General features: G+C 52.5%; 1 protein-coding gene across 1 annotated transcript; it reads right to left on the minus strand.

Moving 5' to 3' along the window:
* Nucleotides 1-971: 971 nt before the first annotated feature.
* Nucleotides 972-22,068, minus strand: NTRK1 (neurotrophic receptor tyrosine kinase 1). Its single transcript, XM_066261769.1, has 17 exons — nucleotides 21,692-22,068; nucleotides 18,555-18,629; nucleotides 18,201-18,272; nucleotides 16,683-16,751; nucleotides 15,876-16,024; nucleotides 15,472-15,614; nucleotides 13,046-13,178; nucleotides 8,834-9,160; nucleotides 8,382-8,399; nucleotides 8,157-8,212; nucleotides 7,786-7,888; nucleotides 7,170-7,313; nucleotides 6,723-6,853; nucleotides 6,393-6,565; nucleotides 3,152-3,392; nucleotides 2,647-2,805; nucleotides 972-1,353 (listed from the first exon to the last, which is right to left on the minus strand). The coding sequence occupies exons 1-17, from the start codon at nucleotides 21,901-21,903 to the stop codon at nucleotides 1,168-1,170; spliced, it is 2,391 nt and encodes a 796-aa protein (XP_066117866.1). The 5' UTR covers nucleotides 21,904-22,068; the 3' UTR covers nucleotides 972-1,167.
* Between the last annotated feature and the right edge of the window lie 1,331 nt (nucleotides 22,069-23,399).

Raw genomic sequence — 23,399 nt, forward strand, 5'->3', positions numbered from 1 at the left:
GTGAATTTGCCCTCAGCAACCAGACCCTCCCCCCCACCCCCGCATCAATCAGCCTGCAGTCCTGGTCAGACCTCTATTAGCACTAACCAGCCTGGACAAGAGGCAGACACCATTGGGCTAGGCCTAAGGGTGATAAGACCCAGATTGAATCATTGTATGGGGAAAGCTGGGCACCCAGGGACATGAGGCAGCAATGCCATTAGCCCTTAGGAGCTGTGGGTAACATGGGTTATTGCAGGAGCTGGGAAGGTGATTGAAAGTGATGGTGCTGGGGGTGGGGGGAACTGCTCCTCTCTGGCTCTGGTGTTCCAAGGAGGAGAAGGAAAAGGGGACCCCCACCTCCTCCCTTGTACAGAACAGGAGATGGCTTTGTACAGTCCCCGACCCACAGATGCGAATCTTAACGCACTTAGAACCAAGAGTGACGTAAGGGAAGCAACAAGAGGTCCTGCCTCCCTCATCATTGCTTTGTCCTGCTCCTTCCCTGTCCCTGCCACATGTACCCACACACACACACACACACGCGCGCGCGCGCGTGCACATGCACGAGCAAGCTCATGCTCTCTCTTTCTCTCATCCACTGGCTCAACTGTGCACTTGCTCTATTCTAAGCAAAGAAGACCTACCCACCCCACCAATGTTTCCATCTGTCCACCACAACAGCTAACTTCCATCTTTCCTACTGTATCACCAGCTTCCTGGACATGAAGAATGTAGGTAGGCAGTCACGTCTGAAGGCCTGAGAAGATTAACCTGAAGCTGCCTCACTACCAGGTGAACAAGGTGACTTCAAGACTAGGAGGCAAACCATAGCCACAAGGTGGAGGTGACACCTGCATGGAGTAGAGTGGGCGCTACGGGGAACTAGAGAGGGGGAGGACCCCAGAAAGTCACCCCCACCTGAGTCCCAATACACCACTCCCAGAACAAGGTAATCCCAAGAATTGGCAGGAGACACAGCTAGGGGATAATAAATATAATTGCTGTGACAGAACCCTACCTAGAGAAGGGGGCACACCTGCCCCTCCCAGACTGCACCTGACCCCTCCCGCATGCTGAGGGAGAGTTAGATGCTTTGAGATCATCCTGGGACAGATCTGAACTATGAGATGGCTGAGGGCAGGCCCCAGTATTCCAGCTATTCAGCCCCAGCTCCTAGCCAGCCCTCTAGCCCAGGACGTCCAGGTAGACGGGAGGTGCCTGGACCAGGGCTTGCAGCTGGGAATGCACATCCTTGATGCTGTGGCGTTGCTGGGGCTCCCGCTGCCAGCAGCCCCGCATAATGGCATAGACCTCCGGTGGACAGGCACGTGGTCTCTCCAGCTCACGTCCCTGAGTGATGCATTCGATCGCCTGGGGACACGACACCGGAAGGAGAGAGAAAAGGGCACACTGGGCTAGGGGCAGGAGAGGGAGGCCGGCCCCAGTACTGCCCCTGCCTCACTAAGGCTCCCAAGGCAGGTCCCACAATATGTCTGGTCTTCTTGACTATTAATAATTTAAAAGGATGTAGTGAACCTCAAGATTCCTTTCCACTCTGACACTGAGCAGTGAGAAGGATTAAGGCTGGATGAACTCTGGGGAGGTTGGGCTGGGGGGTAGGATTGCTTCTGAAAGACTAGAATCATATACTCAGAAGACTTTTCAGGTGAATTCAGGAAGAGCTTGGGCCAAGGCATTTGCCAAATCTATCAGCCTGGTGTTGAGGACTGAACGGAGGAAGGGAAGGGTCCTCCACCTCTCAGCTTCAGAGGGCAAAAAGGAACTAGAGCAGGATTGTGGGTAAAGGCCTTGAAAAATGACTGGCTTGCATTTGAAGGTAGAAGACACCCCACTTCCTTTTCTCTTTTGTAGGTATCACTCTGTGGGGACCTAGCTCCTCCAAAAAGAAATTGTAGCAGGAAAAATCAAAGTTAGACTCCAGGGAGGACTGCTAGAGCTGTTAAGGGATTTAAAGAAGGAGATGATGGCAAGGAGCTGGTTGAAGGAGCCTGGAACCTCTTCCCTCACTTCTTCCCTCCCTTCCCATTAAAGGACTTGGGTTATAGGCAGCACTAATTCCATTCCTCCTCTCAGTGCTTGAGAAAATTAAAATCTATAACCCTCTCCCCCACCCCTCCAGCCTCCAGGGAACAGACTGCATTAGGAGAAGAAATGGAAACTGACAGCTGTGAGCCAAGGAGGAGGTGGGGGAGCTGCTCTGGAAGACAGAACACCTGGGGCCTGCTCTGGCTATGTCCAGCTATGAGGGGGAGGGGCAGGACTGTCCTTCCTACAGTCTAACCTCCAGCTTTCCTGCTGCAGTGTCAGGCTTTCTTGTGCCATGAAACTACTCTTCCCGCACCTCTCCCTTTCACCCTAATAATGCCTATTAGGTCTATAAAATGCAGCTATGGATGGGGGTTCGGGTGTCATTTATAAAGTGCTTTGAGGTTCACCGAGGAGCCAGTAAGTGGGTGCAAGACTAGGAGAGAGGAAGAATGCAAGAAACAACAGGGTTGGGGTGGAGGGAGCGTAGTGTCAGCAGGAGGATGGGTGCCCGCCAGTAATGAAAGGAGGGGGCAGAAGGGGACTGAGTTCTAAAAGAGAGTCGAAGAGGCAGGGAAGGGGGTGGCCGACAGGGGCGGCCCACGAAGAGCGGCTGACCTCGGTGTTGGAGAGCTGGTACCAGGGCTGCTTGCCGTAGGTGAAGATCTCCCAGAGCAGCACGCCGAAGCTCCACACGTCGCTCTCGGTGCTGAACTTGCGGTAGAGAATGCTCTCGGGCGGCATCCAGCGGATGGGCAGCATAGTGCGGCCTCCCACCTGTGATGGGGGCGCGTCACGTCCAAGGGACGCCCCGCGCAGCCTCTCCCGCCTAACCCACCCCCAATCCCGTCATTAAAAATACATAGAAGTAGCTCTATTGTCCAGGGCTAGGAGGGAAAAACCGATGATGCCGTTTCGTCCCGGGTAGCGGAGACAGACCCTCCTCCACCGCGGGCCCAGGAGCTAAGAGGGGGGTTTTAGCCTGGGAATCTCAGGCCCCACCACGCCCGAGGAAGAGGAGGGCGTGCCTGGCAGGGGCAGGCCCGGAGCCGGGACTCGGCATCCCGGTGTTTGGTGTTTAAGGTTCGGATGCTGGGGCGGGACTGGGACCAGCGATCCTTACGCGGTAATAGTCGGTGCTGTAGATATCCCTGCTCATGCCGAAATCGCCGATCTTCACTACCAGCCCCTGACCCACCAGACAGTTGCGCGTGGCCAAATCCCGATGCACGAAGTGCAGTCCCGCCAGGTACACCATCCCGGCAGCCACCTGATTAGCCACAGCCAGCAGCTGCCCCAAGCCCAGAGGGCCGGGAGCCACATCCTCCCCGTCAGCTAGCAGCTTGGCATCAGGCCCATGGGACCTGCAAAAGAGGGAGGGCGAAGGGGTGGGCTGAGAGGAGACAACCCCCAGGAGCCTGAGGAAGGGGAGCCAGGGAAGCCGGGATGGAGTGGGGGAGGGCACTCAGGGGGTTGGAAATGGAGGGAAAAGGAACAAGGGAGGCAGCTGTCTGGAGGAACAGAAAGAGGAGGTCCGCAGGGGTGCCCAGCGCCAAGGCCCCCACCAGTGCCCACACTTCCCACGTTATGCCTTCCTCTCATCAGCTGCCTTGAACTCCACCTCCAGCATCCAGCTGCCCACTTGCCCCCATGTCTCTTGCCCATGGACACCTCCCACCAAGCCCTTGCCAAGATGTTCAGCACCTTCCCAGCAGCCTGCCCCTGCCTCTGTGAAGGGACTCTCCCCACCTATCTCTGAGTCTGAAACCTGGAAGCCCTCCTGGTTTCCTGTCTCTCTCACCTTTACCCTCAATATCCAGCCATTCCTGTGGGGTCTTCCTTCCTTCCAGGATGCCCTCCTCCTCCCCCCAGGCACCACTCCAAAGCAGTCCCTGATCACTCATTCCATTCCCCAATATTCCTTCTGAACCTTAGCCTGTGCTGACGGCTTTGTCTGTACTACCTTTCCTACTAGCCAGCTTTCTCCTTATCTGTTTATTTGTTCATTTTTTTCCAGATATTTGTTAAATATTTCTAGTGTGCCATGCACCAGAAATACAATGGACAGAGGGGGATGCAATGGAAGGGCAGGCACATCATTAGCACTCAGTGTAGGGATGGAAGAAGTCAGGGAAGACTTCCCAGAGGAAGAGACATCTAAACTGAAAGTCTAGCCCTGAGGTGGGTAAGCCATTCATAGGGGTCAGGGATGGGTGGATGAACTGCCTGGAAGGGAAGTCTGGAATACCAGGCAGAGGGAACCATAAGCCCAGAGGTGAGAAGGTACAGATGGCTTCTCCTAGGGGAAATCTTCCAGACTCATCTAGAAGCTTTCATGACTCCCTCCTTTGGTTCCCTCTGTGCTCCATCCAGCTTTTAGAGCTGCTTTTTCTACATCATGGCACGCAGATGGTGGCCTGCATCCCTGAAACCTAGCACTGAGCCCACACCATATCTTGTGAGCAAGGACAAGGGCTCCTTTTCACTTGGTTCTTCTAAACTAATCCATCTCCATACTCAGTCTCAGGTCTGGCAATGACCTCCTTCCTGCTCCACCCCCTCCAGTGGCTCCTCCCCACCACAAGGGAAGCTCAGACGCTTGGGTCTTTCCCAGCTGACTCCTGCAGCCTGACTGCATGAATGACCCATCAGTCCCAAAGGACTGTTTGGGGACCAGAGCACCACCATCAACTAACAATCACACAGAGCTTTCTCATCCATCCCCTGGGTGGGGAAACTGAAATCAGAAAGGAAAGCTACTTAGCAAAGAAGGCTCAGCTAATAAGCACAGCTGATTCCAAACCCTGGCCTCTTTCTGCCTTACACATTTCTTCCTCACAGTGGCTCATCTCATTAGAACATGTGACCATTTCATCAGAACATATGACCATCACAGTTGGGATAAAAACAGGGTTCTGCCTGAGGTCATATGCCTCCTGGGCCATTTACTACCTATGTGCCCTTGGGAAAGCCACTGAATCTCTCTAAGCCTCACCTGTAAAATAGGCATATTTCTTGAAGTTATTAAAATGATCAGCACAAATTAGTAAACATATCAGAGTTGTACTGTCCAAAGCCAAAGAAATGAATTTTTGGTAACTTTATTCAAGTATAAATTGTCATATATGCTTGGAGACTATGAAAAATATATATTTATATATATATTTTTTGGTGATAGAGACAGAGAGAGACAGAGTGAGGGACAGATAGGGACAGACAGGCAGGAAGGGAGAGAGATGAGAAGCATCAGTTCTTCGTTGCGGCACCTTAGTTGTTCACTGATTGCTTTCTTACATGTACCATGACTGACTGAGGGGCTACAGCAGAGCAAGTGACTCCTTGCTCAAGCCAGCAACCTTGGGCTCAAGCCAGTGACCTTGGGCTCAAGCCAGTGACCTTGGGCTTCAAGCCACTGACCTTTGGGATCAAGCCAGCAACCATGGGGTCTTGTCTATGATCCCACGCTCAAGCTGGCAAGCCCATGCTTAAGCTAGTGAGCCTGCACTCAAGCCAGCAACCTCGAGGTTTCAAACCTGGGTCCTTTGCATCCCGGTCCGATGCTCTATCCACTGTGCCACCCTTTGGTCAGGCTGTATTTATATTATTTTAAAGACATATATGTACAAGCACATATAGCCATAGTAAGAATGCATTGTAAAGCATATAACATAGTGCCTGGAACATAAAAAAAGTGCCTGTTGCCTGACCAGGTGGTGGCGCAGTAGATAGAGCATCAGACTGGGATGTGGAGGACCCAGGTTCGAGACCCCAAGGTCACCAGCTTGAGTGCAGGCTCATCTAGTTTGAGCAAAGCTCACCAGCTTGAGCCCAAGGTCCCTGGCTCGAGCAAGGGGTCACTTGGTCTGCTGTCGTCCCCCAGTCAAGGCACATATGATTAAAGCAATCAATGAACAACTAAGGAACCGCAACAAAGAATTGATGTTTCTCATCTCTCTCCCTGTCTGCCTGTCCCTCTCTCTGACTCTCCCTGTCTCTGCCAAAAAAAAAAAAAAGTGCCTATTGTTGCTGCTATTGTAGCCGTTATCTCAACTGCCACCTCTTATAAGCATGGTTGCTGTGTGCCACACACAAATGCACACACTCTCTGCAAAGCTCACCCATCCTGAAGTTCATGACTTCTGCTAGTGCAACCTCCCTGACTACTGCCACTCTGTCCTTTGCACGGATTATCTCCATGTTCACACAGCTACCTCAGGGACCCCTGGGGACAGGAGTCACACCTTCCTGCTCCTTCTTGATGTCCCCCCTCAGTTCAACAGAAGAGCAAGAACGTGCTTGCAGGAAGAGACGACAGGGTTCAGAGCCAGGGACCAGGGGCCAGCGCTGGGACCAGGAGCTCATACCGGAGGAAGCGGTTAAGGTCACCATGTCGCATATATTCGAAGACCATGAGCAGTGGGCGGCCCTCGGTGCAGACGCCAAAGAAGCGCACGATGTGCTGGTGCCGCAGCATGGTGAGCAGCTCAGCCTCCCGCTGGAAGTCCTGCCTAGCGCTCTCAGACGCCTCCTTCAGTGCCTGCGGGCAAGGCGGGGACAGAAGTGGGGGATAGCCCTCACCTCCCTACTTATGTCCAAGGTGGCTCACTCAACTGCAAACTGTGAGCCATGCCAGATGCCAGCAGCCTGTCCTCCACCCTGAGCATCCTGTCCTGAAATGATGACTAAGGTCTTACCTTCACAGCCACTAGCATCTTGTCCTGCTCAGGCAGCAGGCTGTGGCACTCAGCGAGGAAGACCTTTCCAAAGGCACCCTCACCCAGCTCCCACTTGAGTACGATGTCCTGACGCTTGATGTGACGAACACCTGGGGAGTAGCTTGCAGGATCAGACAGGAGACCAGTCTTGGGAAGGATGGGGTAGGGGCCAGGACAGGACTGTCTAGCAGTCTAGCAGGGCTGTGCACTGCACAAGGGTACCAACCAGGGGGATGGATGGGGAGTGAAACTTAACCTTCACTTCTTCACCAAGTGCCATGCTGTGGTGTAGACAGGGGTGGTGATAGTGTAGACAGGGGTGGTGGTGGAAGGGAAGGCTTGTTCAGGCCTGGAGTGGCAAAGGGCTTATATTCATGTGCATGTGCGTAAACCTGCCCCCACCCTTGACCCAGCATAGCCCCTTACAGGCATCACTGAAGTATTGTGGGTTCTCGATAATGTGGCCTTGGAGCCCAGAGCCTTTGCCCTCGGTGGGGGACAAGGAGCCACCCAATGTCATGAAATGCAGGGACATGGCCAGTCCATCCTCTGGAGCCAGCACAGCAGGGCCTGGGGAAGAGACATAGCCACAGGTTGCAGGATGCCAGGGGACCCCACCTTGTCATTTGCAGGGGTGAAGAACAGAGGACCTAGGAAGCAAGACAGCCAGCAGGGAGAGGGAAGACACTATGGCCTCTCTATTTCTGGCTTCTGTCCAATCTCAGGCCCTGGGGGCCACCAAAGAACTCCCCCACAACCCCCACTCACAAAACTCAGACTTCCCAGACCCACTTAGTGTTTGACTACAATCCAGCCACCAATTAGCATCTGCTACCTCTGAAACTCCCCCAGCGCCACCCCCTACACACTCACATGCACAGCCTCACAGCCAGGCCCTCGTACACTCCAAACAAACACTCCCTAAATTCCATGTGTCCACAGCTCCCCACCCCCACCCCACAGAAGACAGCGTTAAGGAAAGCCAGTAGGAAACAAAGCCGGTAGGACAAACTGACAGATGCACTGCAGCCCCTTCACTCACGGTTGATCCCAAACTTATTCCTCCGTCCGCATTTGTTGAGCACAAGGAACAGCATAGAAAGGAAGAGGCAGGCAAAGACAGCCAAGCCCACGGCCATGGAGACCTGGGAGTGAGAGCAGTTAGATCTGGGGCATCTCTTGATCTTTAAAATCTCCCCCACAAACTGTTTCTCCATCCTGCATAGAAGCCCAGAGCTAGGCTCCCAGATCTGCCTCCTGCTCCCCTGGGGCCCCAGGTTGTGGGTGTGGTGGCTGATCAAGCACAGGCCAGACTGTAGTGATCCCCATTCTCTCATCAGAAGTGACATGCAGATTAGCCTCTAGCCCAGCCTCCCAATCCCAAGTAGACAAGCTTCCACCTCCCATGCTCACCCCAAAAGGTGTTTCATCTTTCTTCTCCACTGGGTCTCCAGATGTACTGTTAGTGTCTACAGGGACACAGGGCAAAAAAGTGGGCCTTGGCACATGCAGTGTCTCTTCCAGCAACTCCCTACCTTGGCCCTGGCTGACCCCTAAGGGATCAGGTTAACTAAACCCTCTGCCCCAACCTTGGCTCCAGGAACCAGACAGAACCAACCTCCAGCCTGAGTTACTCACCCACAGGCGAGAAGGAAACTGCAGCAGAAGGGAGGAGAGAAAGCAATCAGACAGGAGAGGAGAGCAATGAGTCCCCTTTCCCCTCTTATGACTCATCCCTTCATGGGCTGCAGGTGGGATGGGTTGGTAGAATGATGGAGCTCAAGCAAAAAGACATATGTGACCCTTTTCCAGCTGGGCTGTGGATGCCCTGGTGTATGGCTCTCTCTAGCCAGCCCAAATGAATGGAATAGCTCAGGAATTCAGGACTCCTGGGGCATGGCGGAGGCAGGGGCAAGGAGGCCAGCACAGAGCTAGACAACAGAACTCCAGACTTTTCTGTCTAGGACTAGACACTCTTATTTCTAGGGTGGGGATCACAGTAGAAAGTGGGCCAGGCCTCCCTAGATACCAGGATATGTACCCAGGTGGAGCCCAGGAAGTTGGGGCAGGGTTCAGGGTGGCCCTCGCACCAGGGATGGGTTCCTCGGGTTTGAACTCGAAAGGGTTGTCCATGAAGAAGGCCATGACGAAGGCCGTGGCCTGGCCTGAGGGGTTGGCAACCAGCAACGTGTAGTTGCCATTGTTGACGTGAGTGGGTTGGTTGAGGCGCAGGCACCCATGTCTCACAGTCTCATTGGCTGCCGGCTCCAGGAACTCGGTGAAGATGAAGCTGGTCTCATTGAGCACGGATCCATTGAAGAGCCAGCGTAGAGAGGGCGATGGCTGCCCATCCACCGAGAAGGGAATACACCAGTGATGCAGCTCCACTGGCTCATGCAGCTGCACGCTGGCCGGGACTGTGGGCCAGAACGAGTGAGTGCCTGTGAGAAGTCAGGGGTCCATCGAGAGGGGACCCAGCATCCACCTAACACATCCAGGGGCTGGGGTGGGGGTGGGGAGTTGACAGTAAATCTTACATAAATCAGGTAGCAAGTGTATAAAATTCAGAGGCTTAAAGAAAAGTGGTGGACCTAAAGTAAATAAGTAATAGCCCTAGAGAAGAGGGGCACCAGCTTATGGAAATTAAATAGGGAATCTTTTAAACCAGTGTAATCAAGCTTAAGAAGAGGGGCCTAAATATCAAACAAGCAAAACTAAATATAAAAAACTTTTTTGGGGGTGGGGAAAATTTTTTTTTGAAAGAAGACATGGTTTTAAAATAGACCAAATTTGATAGAGGCAAAAAAAAAAAACCACACCCCTCAATAATAGGAAAAATCTATATCTATACACATATACAGATATAATTTATGCTGAAATTACAGCCAACAGTCATGTAATGGAACACTGTCCAGCAGTGAATTGAATGAACTAAAGCTACTCCCATTAACAAGGATGAATCTTACAAATATAATGTGAGCAAAAGAAACTGAACACAAAATAATAATACTTGAGCCTTGGCCAATTGACTCAGCTGTAGAGTATCAGCCTGGTGTGTGGATGTCTGGGTGCAATTACCAGTCCAGACACACAGGAGAAGTGACTATCTGCTCCTCCACCCTTCCTCCTCTCCCTTCTCTCTCTCTCTTCTCCTCCCGCAGCCATGGATAGATTGGAGGAAGTTGCTCCCGGGCACTGAGGATGGCTCCATGGCCTTGCCTCAGGTGCTAAAAATAGCTCAGTTGCTGAGCAATGTAGCAATGGCCCCAGAGGGGCAGAGTATCGCCCCATAGGGGGCTTGCCAAATGGATCTTGGTTGGTAGGGATGCATGTGGGAGTGTCTCTCTGCCTTCCTGCTTCTCACTTAAGAAAATAATAATAATAGCCTGACCAGGTGATGGTGCAGTGAATAGAGCATCAGACTGGGACGTGGAAGACCCAGGTTCGAAACCCCAAGGTCACTGGCCTGAGCACAGGCTCAACAGCTTGAGCGAGGGGTCGCTGGCTTGAGCATGGGATCATAGACATGACCTCATGGACGCTGGCTCAAGCCCAAGGTCACTGGCTTGAGCAAGAGGTCACTTGCTCTGTTGTAGCCCCCGGTCAAGGCACATATGAGAAAGCAATCACTGAACAACTAAGGAGCTGCAATGAAGAATTTATGCTTCTCATCTCTCTCCTTTCCTGTTTGTCCCTAGCTGTCCCTCTCTCTGACTCTCTCTCTGTCTCTGTCAAAAAAAGAAAAGAATAATAATAATAATACTTGAGATGTCATTCCATTTATAGAATGTGCAGAACAGGCAAAACTATACCATATTGGCAGGGAAGCATATATGTATAAAATTATTTTTAAAAGCAAGGAAATTATTATCACAAAAGTCAGGATAAGGTGGAGGAGAAGAATAGGGTTCTGAATGGGGAGAGGAAGGGAATGTCTGCTGTAGTGTTGGTAAGAATAATTATTGTTTAAAGGGTATAGGTTGCCTGATCCATGGTGGCACATAAAGTGTCAACCTGGAATGCTGAGGTCTCCAGTTCAAAACCCTGGGCTTGCCAGGTCAAGGCACATACAAGAAGCAACTACAAATTAATGCTTTCCATTCCTCCCCCTTCACCTTTCTCTCTCTCTCTCTCTCTCTCTATTCTCTCTAAAGTGAATAAATAAAATATATATTTCTTTTGACAAAGACAGAGAGAGTCAGAGAGAGGACAGATGGACAGACAGGAAGGAAGAGAGATGAGAAGCATCAATTCTTCATTGTGGCTCCTTAGTTATTCACTGATTGCTTTCTCATATGTGCCTTGACTGGGAAGCTACAGCAGAGCGAGTGACCCCTTGCTCAAGTCAGCGACCATGGGGTCACGTCTATGATCCCACGCTCAAGCCAGCGACCTCGGGGTTTCAAACCTGGGTCCTCCGCATCCCAGTCCAAAACTCTATCCATTGCACCACTGCCTGGTCAGGCAATAAAATATATTTTAAAATAAATAAATAAAGGGTGTAGGGTTTTTTGTGTTGTTTTTTTAAATTGATTTTACAGAGAAAGGAGCAGAGGAGCAAGAAGCGTCAACTCATATTTGCTTCGCTTTAGCTGTTCATTGCCCAAGGTTTTAAACTGGCAACCTCAGCAATCTCAGAGCTCCAAGACAAGGCTATATCCACTGCACCACCACAGGTCAGGCATAAAGGGAATAGATTTTTTGCATAAGTCTATGTATGTTATATAACATAGATATAAAATACACGGCGCACAAAAATTAGGGGATCAGGAAACGTGCAGATACTCCAGTACTTTCAGCCTTTTGTACAGTGCATTTTCACCAAAGAAATAAAAGTTGGTTTTGCATCTCATTTGCATAATCGAACAACTTTCTTTGACTTGTCGTTGGTTTTTCTGACGCTCTTGTTTAATAAAAACAAAATACTTCTTTTTTTACCGCTTCATATTCATTTTGAAATATCCCCTAATTTTTGTGAGCAGTATAATAAAGAAATTAAGCCGTGAGCCTAGAGAGGAACTGGGGAGGGCAATTACTTCTTTTAAAACTAATTTGTGCCTGGCCAGGCGGTGGTGCAGTGGATAGAGCGTCAGTCCTGAACCCAAATTTGAAACTCAAGGTTGCAGCTTGAGAGCGGGCTCACCAGCTTGAGCGTGGGGTAACCGGATTGAGTGTGGGATCACAGACATCACCCCATGGTCACTGGCTTGAGCCCAGAGGTCGCTGGCTTGAGCAAGGAGTCACTGACTCAGCTGGAGCCCCTGGTCAAGGCATGTATGAGAAAGCAATCAATGAACAACTAATGTGCTCCAACAAGTTGATGCTTCTCATCTCTCTCCCTGTCTGTCTGTTCCTCTCTCTCTCTCTCTCTCTCTCTTTCTCTCTCTCTCTCTCTTTCTCTCTCAAAACAAAACTAGTTTGCAGCCCAGGCCAGGTAGCTAAGGTGGTTAGAGTGTTGTCTTGATTAACCAAGGTTCTAATCCCCAGTCGAGGCATATACAAGAATGAACCAATGAGGCCCTGACTAATGTCTCAATGGCTAGAGCATCAACCTGGTATATGGAAGTCCTGGGTTTGATTCCTGATTAGGGCACACAGAAGTGACCACCTGCTTTTCCACCCCCTTCTTCCCTCCCTCTTCCCCTCCTGCAGCCAATGCTCAGTTGGTTCGAGCGTGTCCCAGGGCACTGAGGATGACTACTTCAGAGCGCATCAACCTCAGGCACTAAAATAGCTCAGTATTTGAGCATTGGCCCCAGATGTGATTGCCGGGTGGATCCTGGTCTGGATGCATGCAAGAGTCTACCTCACTATCTACCTTCCACTCACCTAAAAAAAAAAAAAATCAACCAATGAATACATAAATAAGTGGAACGACAAATCAATGTTTCTCTTTCTCTCTCCCTCCCACTTTCTCTCTAAAATCAATCAATACAAAAAAATTTAAAATGTATATATATTTTAATTTAAACTAGTTTGTAGAGTTAAGGTCCTACAGAGGGACAAACATGAAGAACTACAGTAGAGCAGTGTGAACAGTCAGGCAGCTGGTGCTGATGGCCTCAGGTAGCAAGACTTGGGCAGGGAGCCAAAAAGAAATCCATCTCCATCCCTCTGGCCTTGATGAGCCCCCAGGATTTTCCCCAAAGGATCAGGTTTTCATGGGAATCTGGAAACAGCTGGAGGGAGCAGCTGTGGAGACACACATCCCACCCTTTTCCTCTAGCAACACCCCCCACAATCTTACATTTTTTCAGGGAAGAAGGGTTGGGGGTGGGTACAGGACAGTCACTGAGACTCACAGGAGACGTTGACCTGGACAGAGACTTCAGCCCGGCCCACATTGTTCTCTGCCCAGCATGTCACATTCTTTCTATTGAGGTCACTGGTGACGTTGGCCAGGGTCAGCCCCAGGGATGGCAGACCCCCAAATGTCTGTGTCAGGAAAGAAAGGGGAAAATTAGGAAGAGCTTCAGCTGGCCTCTGGCTAGAGCTGGGGGCTAGAGATGATGTCTTTGGGGAGCCCCTCTGGCTCCAGAAAGAAAAGAGTGGGCTGGTGGTGAGGGGAAGAAAAGAGATGTGAGAGAGAATATAGCAGAGAACAGGCCTCCTCCTTTAGAGCTTGTTAACAGATTTTCTCCTGGATTATTTATTAAATGGTCTGAAAACTGTAGAACATAATCAATAACTTCAAAATAGGCACAAAATACCCAAACCAAAACCACCCACCTGAAAAGCTAAATAGATGTCACAAATTCCAAATACCAAATATACCCAATTCACTGGAGCACCAACTAGGACCTTACCACCTACTCACTCCCATTCTTTATACCATTCTAACACACTTCTCTCAGCCCAGGGGAGGTCAGAAATGAGGACATGGCACTGGTAACAGCCCAGTTAGAAGCAACAGCAGCAACATGACCTCCTTTGGCAGATGAAGACACAGAGTGAAGGTAGAAAGGCAAAGTGACTTCATTCTGAATCATCATCAAAGGCTGAATCAAGTTCAGATTCTCTTCTTAAGAAACCATGGATGCGAGGAAGTTATATGATCTTAAGACAATTCTTAATCTTGCTGAACCATGGTTTCCTTGTTTTGTAAGCAGAAGAGATACACAAAATGATCTTTTGACATTTTAGAGAGCCATTTTCATAAAATGATTAAAACAAATGAAGTAGTGAACAAATCTCACTTATCTGCAAATTTCAAAATATGGAATCTCTTGAATAAAGCCAGAGGAGGTGAAGTTTCCTGAGGCTTCCAAAGATACTGGAAATGCTGTCCAGCCTCTTCTGCAAGCTGTGGGTTCCAGCCACCTTGAGGAGAAGCCCTGTCTTAAGCTTCTCTTGGCTGTCCCAGCTCCTCCAAATCACCCTGGACTGTGGTCTCATGTTAGCTTTTCCTTCTGAGCTGCTCTGTGACCCTTCACTCCCCTGAAAGTGACCATTCTCCTCTCCCCTCCATTTAACCCAGTTAGGGTTAGGGTGTGACTTTTCTATAAGAAGTTTCTAAAGAACATAACTGGTAGCCAACATGTCAATCTTCCAAAGAGAAAAACAAAAACCTGAAATTTTTCAAAACATAGTTTATCAAAAGTTTCTCCTATAGTTTCTCCCATGACCCATCTCTTGCCTCTGCTTTGCCCCCTTTCCATTGCTGACTCTCAGTGGCTTTGATCTCCGGGAGGAGAAATCAGTGGCTAGTGGTCCCTCCACCATGTCTGGAATCCCCTACTCAGGGTTTTAATGGTTCTTCCTGCAATATTGTTCCAGGGACTTCCAGCAATTCTGGGGTTGACTCCCTTCTCAAGGTAAGGGCCTCTAAACTGAATACCACACCCCAGGTCCCACTGGTCTGCCTCCTTCCAGGGGCTGGACCTTGTGTGTCTACCCACATAGAGACAGCTTTTTGAGTAGGAACAGTCTATTGTTGGCCCCTCCTAACCTTGTCAACAAGGTCTCCTAAGTCAGTTATGGCAACTCTTGACTTCCCGTCGCCAGCCTGAGGACACAGGGCAAGCCTGGGAAGGTGCCCAAAGACACATCTGAATGACAGAGATAAAGGCCAGAGAGTGCCCAGAGGCAGGCAGGACATCAGAAAGCCATCATGTCCACCTCCTCAATTTACAGATAAGAAAACCGAAGTGCAGGCAGATTAAGAGATTTTTCTGAAACTCACTGTAAGAATTAATCAGTGAGTGAGCTTGGAACCAGACCTGTGCCTCCTTTACTATATGCTTATCACACGTCCAAGAGAACGCTCCTTTCAGAATCTCCAGAAAAAGACTAGAAGTCCCCCAAGGACTAGTCCGGGTACAGGACCACAGCTATTGTACCCTCTCTGAGGCCCTCAGTTTCTTTATCCAGGAAGGGGGTGGATGGAAGCGATGATCTGCAAGGTCCCCCTCAGCTCCAATATGTAAGGGTTCTGTGACCCTCTGTCTTGTAACCAGAAGCATGTTCCCAGAGAGAGGATTTAAGTGCTGGTGGACTAGCTGAGCCAGGGGTCCCCACTGGGCCAGTACCCTTCCTGAGTCCATGTGTGTGCTTGGGGCTACCCCACAGCATGAGCCTGAGCCCCGTGAGTCTAAACCACTTCTGCCCATCTATCACCGAATAAGTGCTTCTTATTCATGGTCTCTTCTCCTATCTTTGCCCCTTGGGTTCTGCCCAGAATTCTCCTGGGGAGAGGGGAAGGGGGCAGCAGCAGTAAAGGGCTTCTCACCTTCATTGTGACTGACTCCTCCAGCTCCGGAAGGATCCAGCCGCCCTTCTCCAGGCCCCGCCCCTCCACCTGGCACTGCAGCAGCACGTTGTCCCCCACGTCCACGGAGGCATTGGGCATCTGGACCTTCAGCATGGGCACATCTAGTCACCCAAGATGCCCAAGGGATGTTAGAGAAGGTCGTAGCCTCAGAACCCCACCCCAGAGTGGTGCTCCTTCCTCCAACTTCCTCAGTAACCCCAAGCCCACCACTGGCAATGCCCCCCCAACTTCAGTTTCCCCAGTTCTTGCCAGTGCTCATTCCCCTAGTGTCCTTTGGAGCCGCCCACTCCCACCCCTGCTCTGTGACCTCTCCCCAAGCACATAGCTCTTTCTCAGCCCATTACACCACCTCCAGCACCTACCGCAGCTGGTGTTGGACATGTCGGCAAAGGGCCCCTGCCTGAGACACCGGAGCAGCTTCTGGTCCCGCACGCTGCCCAGCCCCTCCTCCTCCCAGCGCTGCAGCCAGCGCAGGGCGCAGGAGCAGCGCAGAGGGTTCCCGGTCAGTACTCTGGGGGGTGTGGGGGAGACCGAGAGAGTCAGGGGGGAGAAGTATGGGCCCTGAGGAGCCACAGAGAACGAAGTACTGCAGTAGAAGGGGTTCAGTTAGACAGCAGCACAGAGGTCTAGAGGGAAAGGAGTGCGGACGTAGGAAGAGTCCCCCTCACTGACCAGTGACAAGGCTAAAAGAAAGAGAATGCACATGGCATTCCCTTATCCTGGGTTCTCCAGGAGGAGCCGCCAGGTGACAAAGAGGGAAGAACACTGCCTCCTGGAGTGACCCCGATGCCTTAGGTGCCTGCCAAGCACACATGGCCACTGCTGTCCCACACATCCATGTGCACAGGCAGTTGGCAGCCCCAGCTCCTGAGCACACACAGAATTAGTTGTCCAGGCCAGCACCCCACCCACACCTCCCATGCCCCCAGAGCAGTAACCCTCTCGATAGGTAGGCCTGCAACCTCTGGTTTGGTGAGAAGCTCACAGGCATGCACAGTCTCCAGTCTCAGCTCACAGATAAACGGGGAGTCCCCAGAGCCACCCCACCCCTGCCAGTTCCATACGGACATAGTGACACAGTATCACACAGAGATACAGTAACACACACACACACACACACACACAGACACACACTTGCTGCTTTTGCCCCTGAAAGCCCCTACACTCACAGTTCCCGTAAGGAGAGGCCCTGGACGGTTTTCCAGGAGAGAGACTCCAGAGCATTGAAGGAGAGATTCCTGTGGGAGTTGAGACAGCAAGACAGACCCCAGTGAGCAACTCAACCTCCCACTGACCCAGCTTGAGGGAGGGAAGGAGCCCAGGGGGAAGCTGACAACCAGAACCAACCCAGCCCAGAAAAGAGGCATTGGGGGTGGGGGACAGGTTAGGCTTTCTGAGTGCCCCTCTTCTTCCTAGGACACGGGCTCACTCCACTCAACCCCCCTCACAGACCCCAGGGAGGGGGGGTCTCAGGGAACAGCTGCTCCCTCCCTGCCACCCTTCACCCCAGCTGGCAGAGTTCTGAGGCTCCAGCTGAGGGAAGGGGCTCCATCTGTGCTCCCCCCACCCCAGAGCCCAGGACTGGGCCAGAGGAGGGAGAGGACTGCAGCTCCCACACTCCCCTGCCCCCTACTGGACGACGAGGGTTTCAAAGTACTTCCTCCTCCCCAGACCCTCAGAGATGGAGGAAGTGAGCAGGCAGGACCCGCTCCAGGCCACACAGGAAACCGGTTCAGGAGTCCCAGCACTCAGTGCCGTGCCCCGACCAGCCTGACACTCCTGGGACCTTCTGCCTCTGCAGGGCCTGCCCTGACCCCTTTCCTTGCCTAGTCATCCTACTACCGTTTGGGGGGCTGGTTTAGAGAGGCACCACCACACAGGGATCAGACAGACTACCCACTTTAGCACCAGACAGAGCTGAGTGTGATTCTGTCCTGCCACATACAGCTATATAACCTCAGCCTAGAAACTTAACCTGAGTCTCAGAACCCTCAATCACAACGTGGAGGTTACACTCTCTCTCACCAGGTTGATTGTGAAGATTCACTGACATAGGTATTGTGAGGTACACATTTTTGACTGAAGCCGCAGTACATAGTCAATGATGTAACATTACCTTATTTGTTGTTAAATCACTGGACACACAAAGTTTAGAGTACCCATAACAGCCTGAATGACAGTACCCACACCCTTCCCATCTCTCCACCTTCCGGTGGTGGGAAGCTGTTGAACTCCTGCCCTCTGAAGGCCAGGATGGGACAGCCAGGAACACCAAGGGTCTCTCCTTCAGCAGTCTCCCTGCTCAGCCTCCCTCCATGTCCTGAGCTGTGACCCTCCGGAATAAGGAGGATGATTAGCGGCAGATCTGATACCCAACTCCCAAGGAAAATGGAGGCCCAGCTAGACCCCAGGGTCCTGCTCCTGCCCCCAGAAGCCTGGGAGGAAAAATGGGACAGGCACATATGAGAAGTGTTCCTGCAGCATGAAGCACGGAAGCGATACAGTAAGAAGGACCTCCTAGCTGGCTGCGTGGGAGCCGAGAGCACGGCCATCCCCGCAGATGATGAGAAGAGGCCCCAGGCTGGAGCCTTCCTCAGAACAGGTCCCTGGGGAGGGCCAAGCCCATTAGCCGCCCAAGTCTGGGTGGCCTCCCCCCAACACACACACACCCAGCCTGGGCCACTCACAGGCGACTGAGCCGAGGGGTGAAATTGAAGGCATCTGGCGCCACGAATCGGAGACCACTCTTCACAATAGTGCTGGGGAGGGGTACAGCAGGGTCAGTCCCAGGGTCTTAGCTACCCCAGGTCCTGGCATCTCTGTCCATGCCAGCCCCTAGTCCCCATCATGCTGAGCCCTGGACCCCTCCCCATCCCCCTTAGAGCTTCCCTAGCTACCTGGGACCCCTGTGTTTTCCGACCTCCTCCAGCCCCTCAGGCCTCAGCCTCCCAGGCCCCTAGAACCTTTGAGCCCACGCAGACCCTCTGGTCCTCCAGGCTCTTTACCGAGCTCCACACCCACACAGTCCCCAGCCTTCTCACAGATTTCTCAGCTCCCCCAGGCCCCTCAGGTGATTGGACTCCAGACGCTGTAGATGCTGCTCATTCTCGATGTAGCTGTGGGGAGAGGGGATGGGAGTCACAGGAGGCCAAGCCCACACTTGAGTTCCCATACCCACCCACCTGCCTCTCTCACAGTCACACATGCACGTATGCGTGCATGCACACTCACATGCACAGACTTGTCTGCACACACACACCTGCACCCACACACCCATACCTGTATATACATATGCACAGAGACACACATCCCCACACAAGTCATACATGCACATGTATGCATGCATCTCACACTACCACATGTGCACACTCTCCTACATCTCTCACGTACTCACATACTCAGGCATACACATACACACACAGAGGCATAAATATATATATGCACAGAGACACACTTCCTCATACACAGTCACACATATGCATGCCTGAACACACAGATGTACACATGTGCATGCTCATACCTTCACACATTGATACACATATACATATATCTCTCATGCACACATACATAGACATGTGTGCAAATTAATATCCATAAACACACACAAGTCCATTCTTGGCTTGGTGTTCTGCTTTCATACACAGGGCCTTCCTATACATGCTCAACAATGGGGGTAGTGTTGAAATACTTGCTTCCATAAGCCTTAGTTCATAGTTGCCACTGCCCACCTAGTACAAAGGATGTCTCATGGTCATGCACATATGTGTGCCCAAACACATCTGCTCACCCATACTGCTACACACACCACCACCACCACCACCACCACCACCTTCTCCCCCTGGAAGCCACTGGCCCTTTTCTACACTCAAACAGCAATCCCTACTCCCTCCCAAGCAAAGGCATAGAGGCCGTCAGCCAGGGACACCCTGAACCCCTCCCTGCCCCAGGAGGTACCCTGGAAGGAGGAGAGGGACAGTGGAGGATGGATCATAGGAGGTGGTGGTGAAGAGGCATGGACTGGCTGACTTACACAGTGAGAGGACGATGGGAAGGCTCAATGTGGGAGGGAGGCGGCAAAAACAACAGCAACAGAGAACGAGCAAAAAAGAAACACTGAGAAAGAGAAACTGACAGGAAGAAACTGCCAGAGAGAGTGAGAGAGAGAGAGAAAGAGAGGGAGGCAGGGAGAGGGAAAGATAGGCAAGGAGACGGACAGATAAGGAAAGGGAGGCAGAAAGACAGAGAGCCAAAAAAGCACGATAGGGAGATGAGAAAGAAGGACGAGCAGGCATGCAGGGCCGGGGGGATGGCTGGCGCCCTGGGCACTGCCCAGGCTCTGGATCTGGCAGGTCAGGGAGATCCTGAGAATTCAGCTGCCAGCAGGGGCACATCAGTGTAACACACACACACACACACACACACACACACACACACACGCATGCCAGGGACCACTGACTCACTGCCTGTCTCAGAACTCTCCCCTCTACGCTTTTACTTTCCCTAACTTGTAGGAACTGGGACCAGCCTGAGTGACCCTCTCCTCCTCTCTCTTTCCCAACCTTTGCCCCAGCAGGACAGCAGGACAGTCCCCTGAGGCCTAGGGAATAACCTCCAGTGACTCTGAGGGAGAGTGGGTCCCTGCCCAGTGGGTTTAGAGCTGTATGGACCCCAGAGGGGGTAAGAATGCAGTGGCCTGGCATGTGCAAGCTGTCAGGCAGCGTGCTCAAAGCTGCCTCATTCGTTTGGATTCATAATCAATCTGTCTATTCGAGTCCATTATCTCCTCGTTAGCTCTGCCAGTGAGGGAGGAGGGGACCATGCAGGCAGAGGCAGGGGATCAGACTGCCGCCCCACCCAGAGAGACATCTCAGCTCACTATCCTGCATGTCTCCTAGTACTCAACCCCAGCCTGTCCACAATTCTTCTCCCCACCCCACCACCCCCGCTGGACCCACTTGGGGCATGGAAGGAAATTGAAAAATGAGAGCTCTGATAGGAAATATTCAGGAAACTGGACCCTGGCTTGAAGGTCCAGGGTGATGAGTGAAAAGGACTGGGGGTGGCAGCCTGGATCTCATACCCCCTTCCATTGTGCAGAGACCTAGACCCAGACCAAGACAAGGCCTTCTCTTCTCCTCCTGGTCTCCCTAGGGCCATTTGAGAGATTGAGTACCTTCCTGTTAATTACCACAAGATATCTGAGTAACTCAGTGCCAATTATCGCAGGCTGCTCAAGTAACTTCCAGACAGTGATGGCCCCTGCTTCAGATACCTTCCAGCCTATCCATCACTGCATGACCAGGGTTCCTTGCCTGGTCTCAATTTCCTTCCATGCCCCTATCCATCACTGCATGACCAGGTTCCTCTGGGCCACAGGAGAAGGATTTTCTAGCAGGTCCTCCTCTCTTCTAGAAGTCTTGCTGGCCCCACCAGCCACATATAATACTCAAGTATTTTTCACCCATCACCATGTGATGCTTAAGTATCTCTAAGCCAGTTATTACAGAATACTCTCATAGGTTTCACCAGCTGCTAAAAAGTACGTATTCTGTAACCGATTACTGCAGAATGTCAGAGTACTGCAGAATGCTGGAGATTCCTCCCAGTTTTAGGCCCTGAAGGGAGGAGAGTCTCTCAGTGAGGGTCCTGACTTCCTGTACCAAGTAAGGAGACACGGGTGGAAAGAGTGATGGGTGTGGGGAAAGAGAAGCCAGGAAAGGGGGCAGTGGATCTCATTTCTTTCATCGAAATCAAAGAGTCGTGGGGACAAGAAGTGATGGGAATGGGAAGAAGAATGCTCAACCACCAAGCTATGACTCCTCACCATCTCCCACTTTTCCAGTTCAATTCCCAATTCCAAGAGGAAGAGTTGGGGTTGCTTGGTCATGACAAGGAAGGAAATGGGGGCTAGTTTCCCCCTGGAAAGAAGATAAGGCAGAAAGAGTGCCCAAACGGAAGGATTCTCCTGAGCTCCATAAAGCCAGCGAGCATCCTAGCTGAACTGAGCACTAGGTAACGTCTAGGCAATAACTACGGTGGCCGTAAGGGTGGTGGCGGTAGCAGAGGACCAAGGCACAGCCTCCCGCCGAGCCTGCCACCCAGATCGCGGTGAGTCCGCACCCTCGGGGCTCAGCTATGCTCGCATTTCCCCGCTCCCCCTGGCCCGCGGGACACTCACAGCTCGGTCAGGTTGTCGGTGCCCGGCAGGTGGCGGAGGCTATCCAGGGCCCCAGCTCGGGTACAGCGCAGTCCCGAAGGGCCGTGGTGGCAGCAGACATCGGGGCAGGGCGCGGCTCCCGCAGATGCCAGCATCAGCCAGGTGAGCAGGCGGCCCGGGCCCATAGCCCACCGATGCCCGCGGAGCTGCCCGTGCCGTCCGCTTCGCAGCATCGCGGAGGGGCCCGCCTCGCCCCGGCCGGGCCGCCGTCTGTGTGCTCTAGCAGTGGTCTCCCGGCCTCCCCGGACACGTGCGTTGGGCGGTGTTAAGGACCCAGTCGCCAGGAAAGGGCGGAGCCAGAGGCCCCCGCCCAGCCCCGCCCAGCCCCCTCCGGCTCTCATCCCTTCCCCACCTCTCTCAAGCCCCTGAGTTGGCTCCCTCCTTTCGGGGGCCCTGCGCCAACTTTCTTCCCCCAAGATCCCTCCCAGCTCTGGGAGACGAGGAGGGGTGGTCGCAGAACGCCTCAGAGGTATCTGCTGGGGTGGGGGAACTGGGAAGTTGATACCTTATTTCTCCCAGCCTAAAGCAGCTGCATTTAGTGGGGAGGGGAGTTGACTGAGCCAAGGAAAGGTTGCTGTCCAGGTCATCCTATCCAGTCTCCGATCTCAGATCTCTCTCCTCACGGCTCACGTGCCTGTGGAAGTGTGCAATGTCACTTGCAGTAAATTAGGTGAAGCACTCTCTAAACCCTAGAAAAGAAAAGGAAAAAAAAAAAAAAAGGAAAGAGGTCCCAAAAGACCAAACGCAAGACCTAGAGAAGGAAAAATCAAGAGTCAGAGAAAAGAGAAGGTGTCGCCCAAAAAGCGGGAGAGGGCGACTAGGGAGCCGAGATGCCGACTTACAGCAAAGACCACAGGGTGGCGCAAGAAGCCCGCGCGCAGAGGTCTGATCCGCTTGGGTTGGATGGGTGGGGGCGCAGCCCGTAGCGCCCACTGCGCTGCACCTCCAGATCACCATCGTCTGCTTCTGACCTAGGCCGGCCAGCGCTGGCCCCCAGGCCGGGTAGGTCCAAGTTGGGCGGGCATCGATCGCCGCCCTGACAAGAGCATCGATTTCTGCACGGCGAAATTAATAGATCTCTTAGCTCCTTGGACGCAGGAGCGGCTGGCTGTTGGAGCTGGGGCCCCGTCGGCCCTAAGAGAGCGCACACCCGGAAAGTCCCGAGATTCCCAGCGCCTAGGGTTCCACAGGGCATTTCCCAGCCCCTGACACCCCGTGGGCCTTGGTGACTGCAGGACCCCGTCTGTCTCCAATCGGGGAGAGGAGGAGGAAGAGGGGTCCTGGAAGAGGAACTTGTGGGGAGGGGAGGGCAGACAAGGGCCCCAGGGAGAGAGCGGTGCGGCTCTCTTCTCCGTCAGGGACTGGGCACAGACATACCCCCAGTTCCCTGAGGAAGGGACGACTAGACAGACCAGGCCAATCCAGCAGCTTGACTTCAGGAAGGCGGGGACAGAGGTGGGGGTCCTACAGGGTGATAGCCCTCTCCACGGGGATCTTGGTCAGAACCAAGGGACTTGGCTGGGACGGAGCCTTGCGCTCCAAAGTGGTCGTGGAGACCTCCAGAGAGGCTGAGGGGCTTCGGCTTGCACAGGCCCAGGACTTGAATATTCAGGGGACACAATTCATGTTCCCGCCAGGTTTCAACAAGCTCGCTCTACCTGTCATGGCT

Source organism: Saccopteryx bilineata, chromosome 2, assembly GCF_036850765.1.
Source record: "Saccopteryx bilineata isolate mSacBil1 chromosome 2, mSacBil1_pri_phased_curated, whole genome shotgun sequence".
In the NCBI taxonomy this organism is placed as follows: Eukaryota; Metazoa; Chordata; class Mammalia; order Chiroptera; family Emballonuridae; genus Saccopteryx; species Saccopteryx bilineata.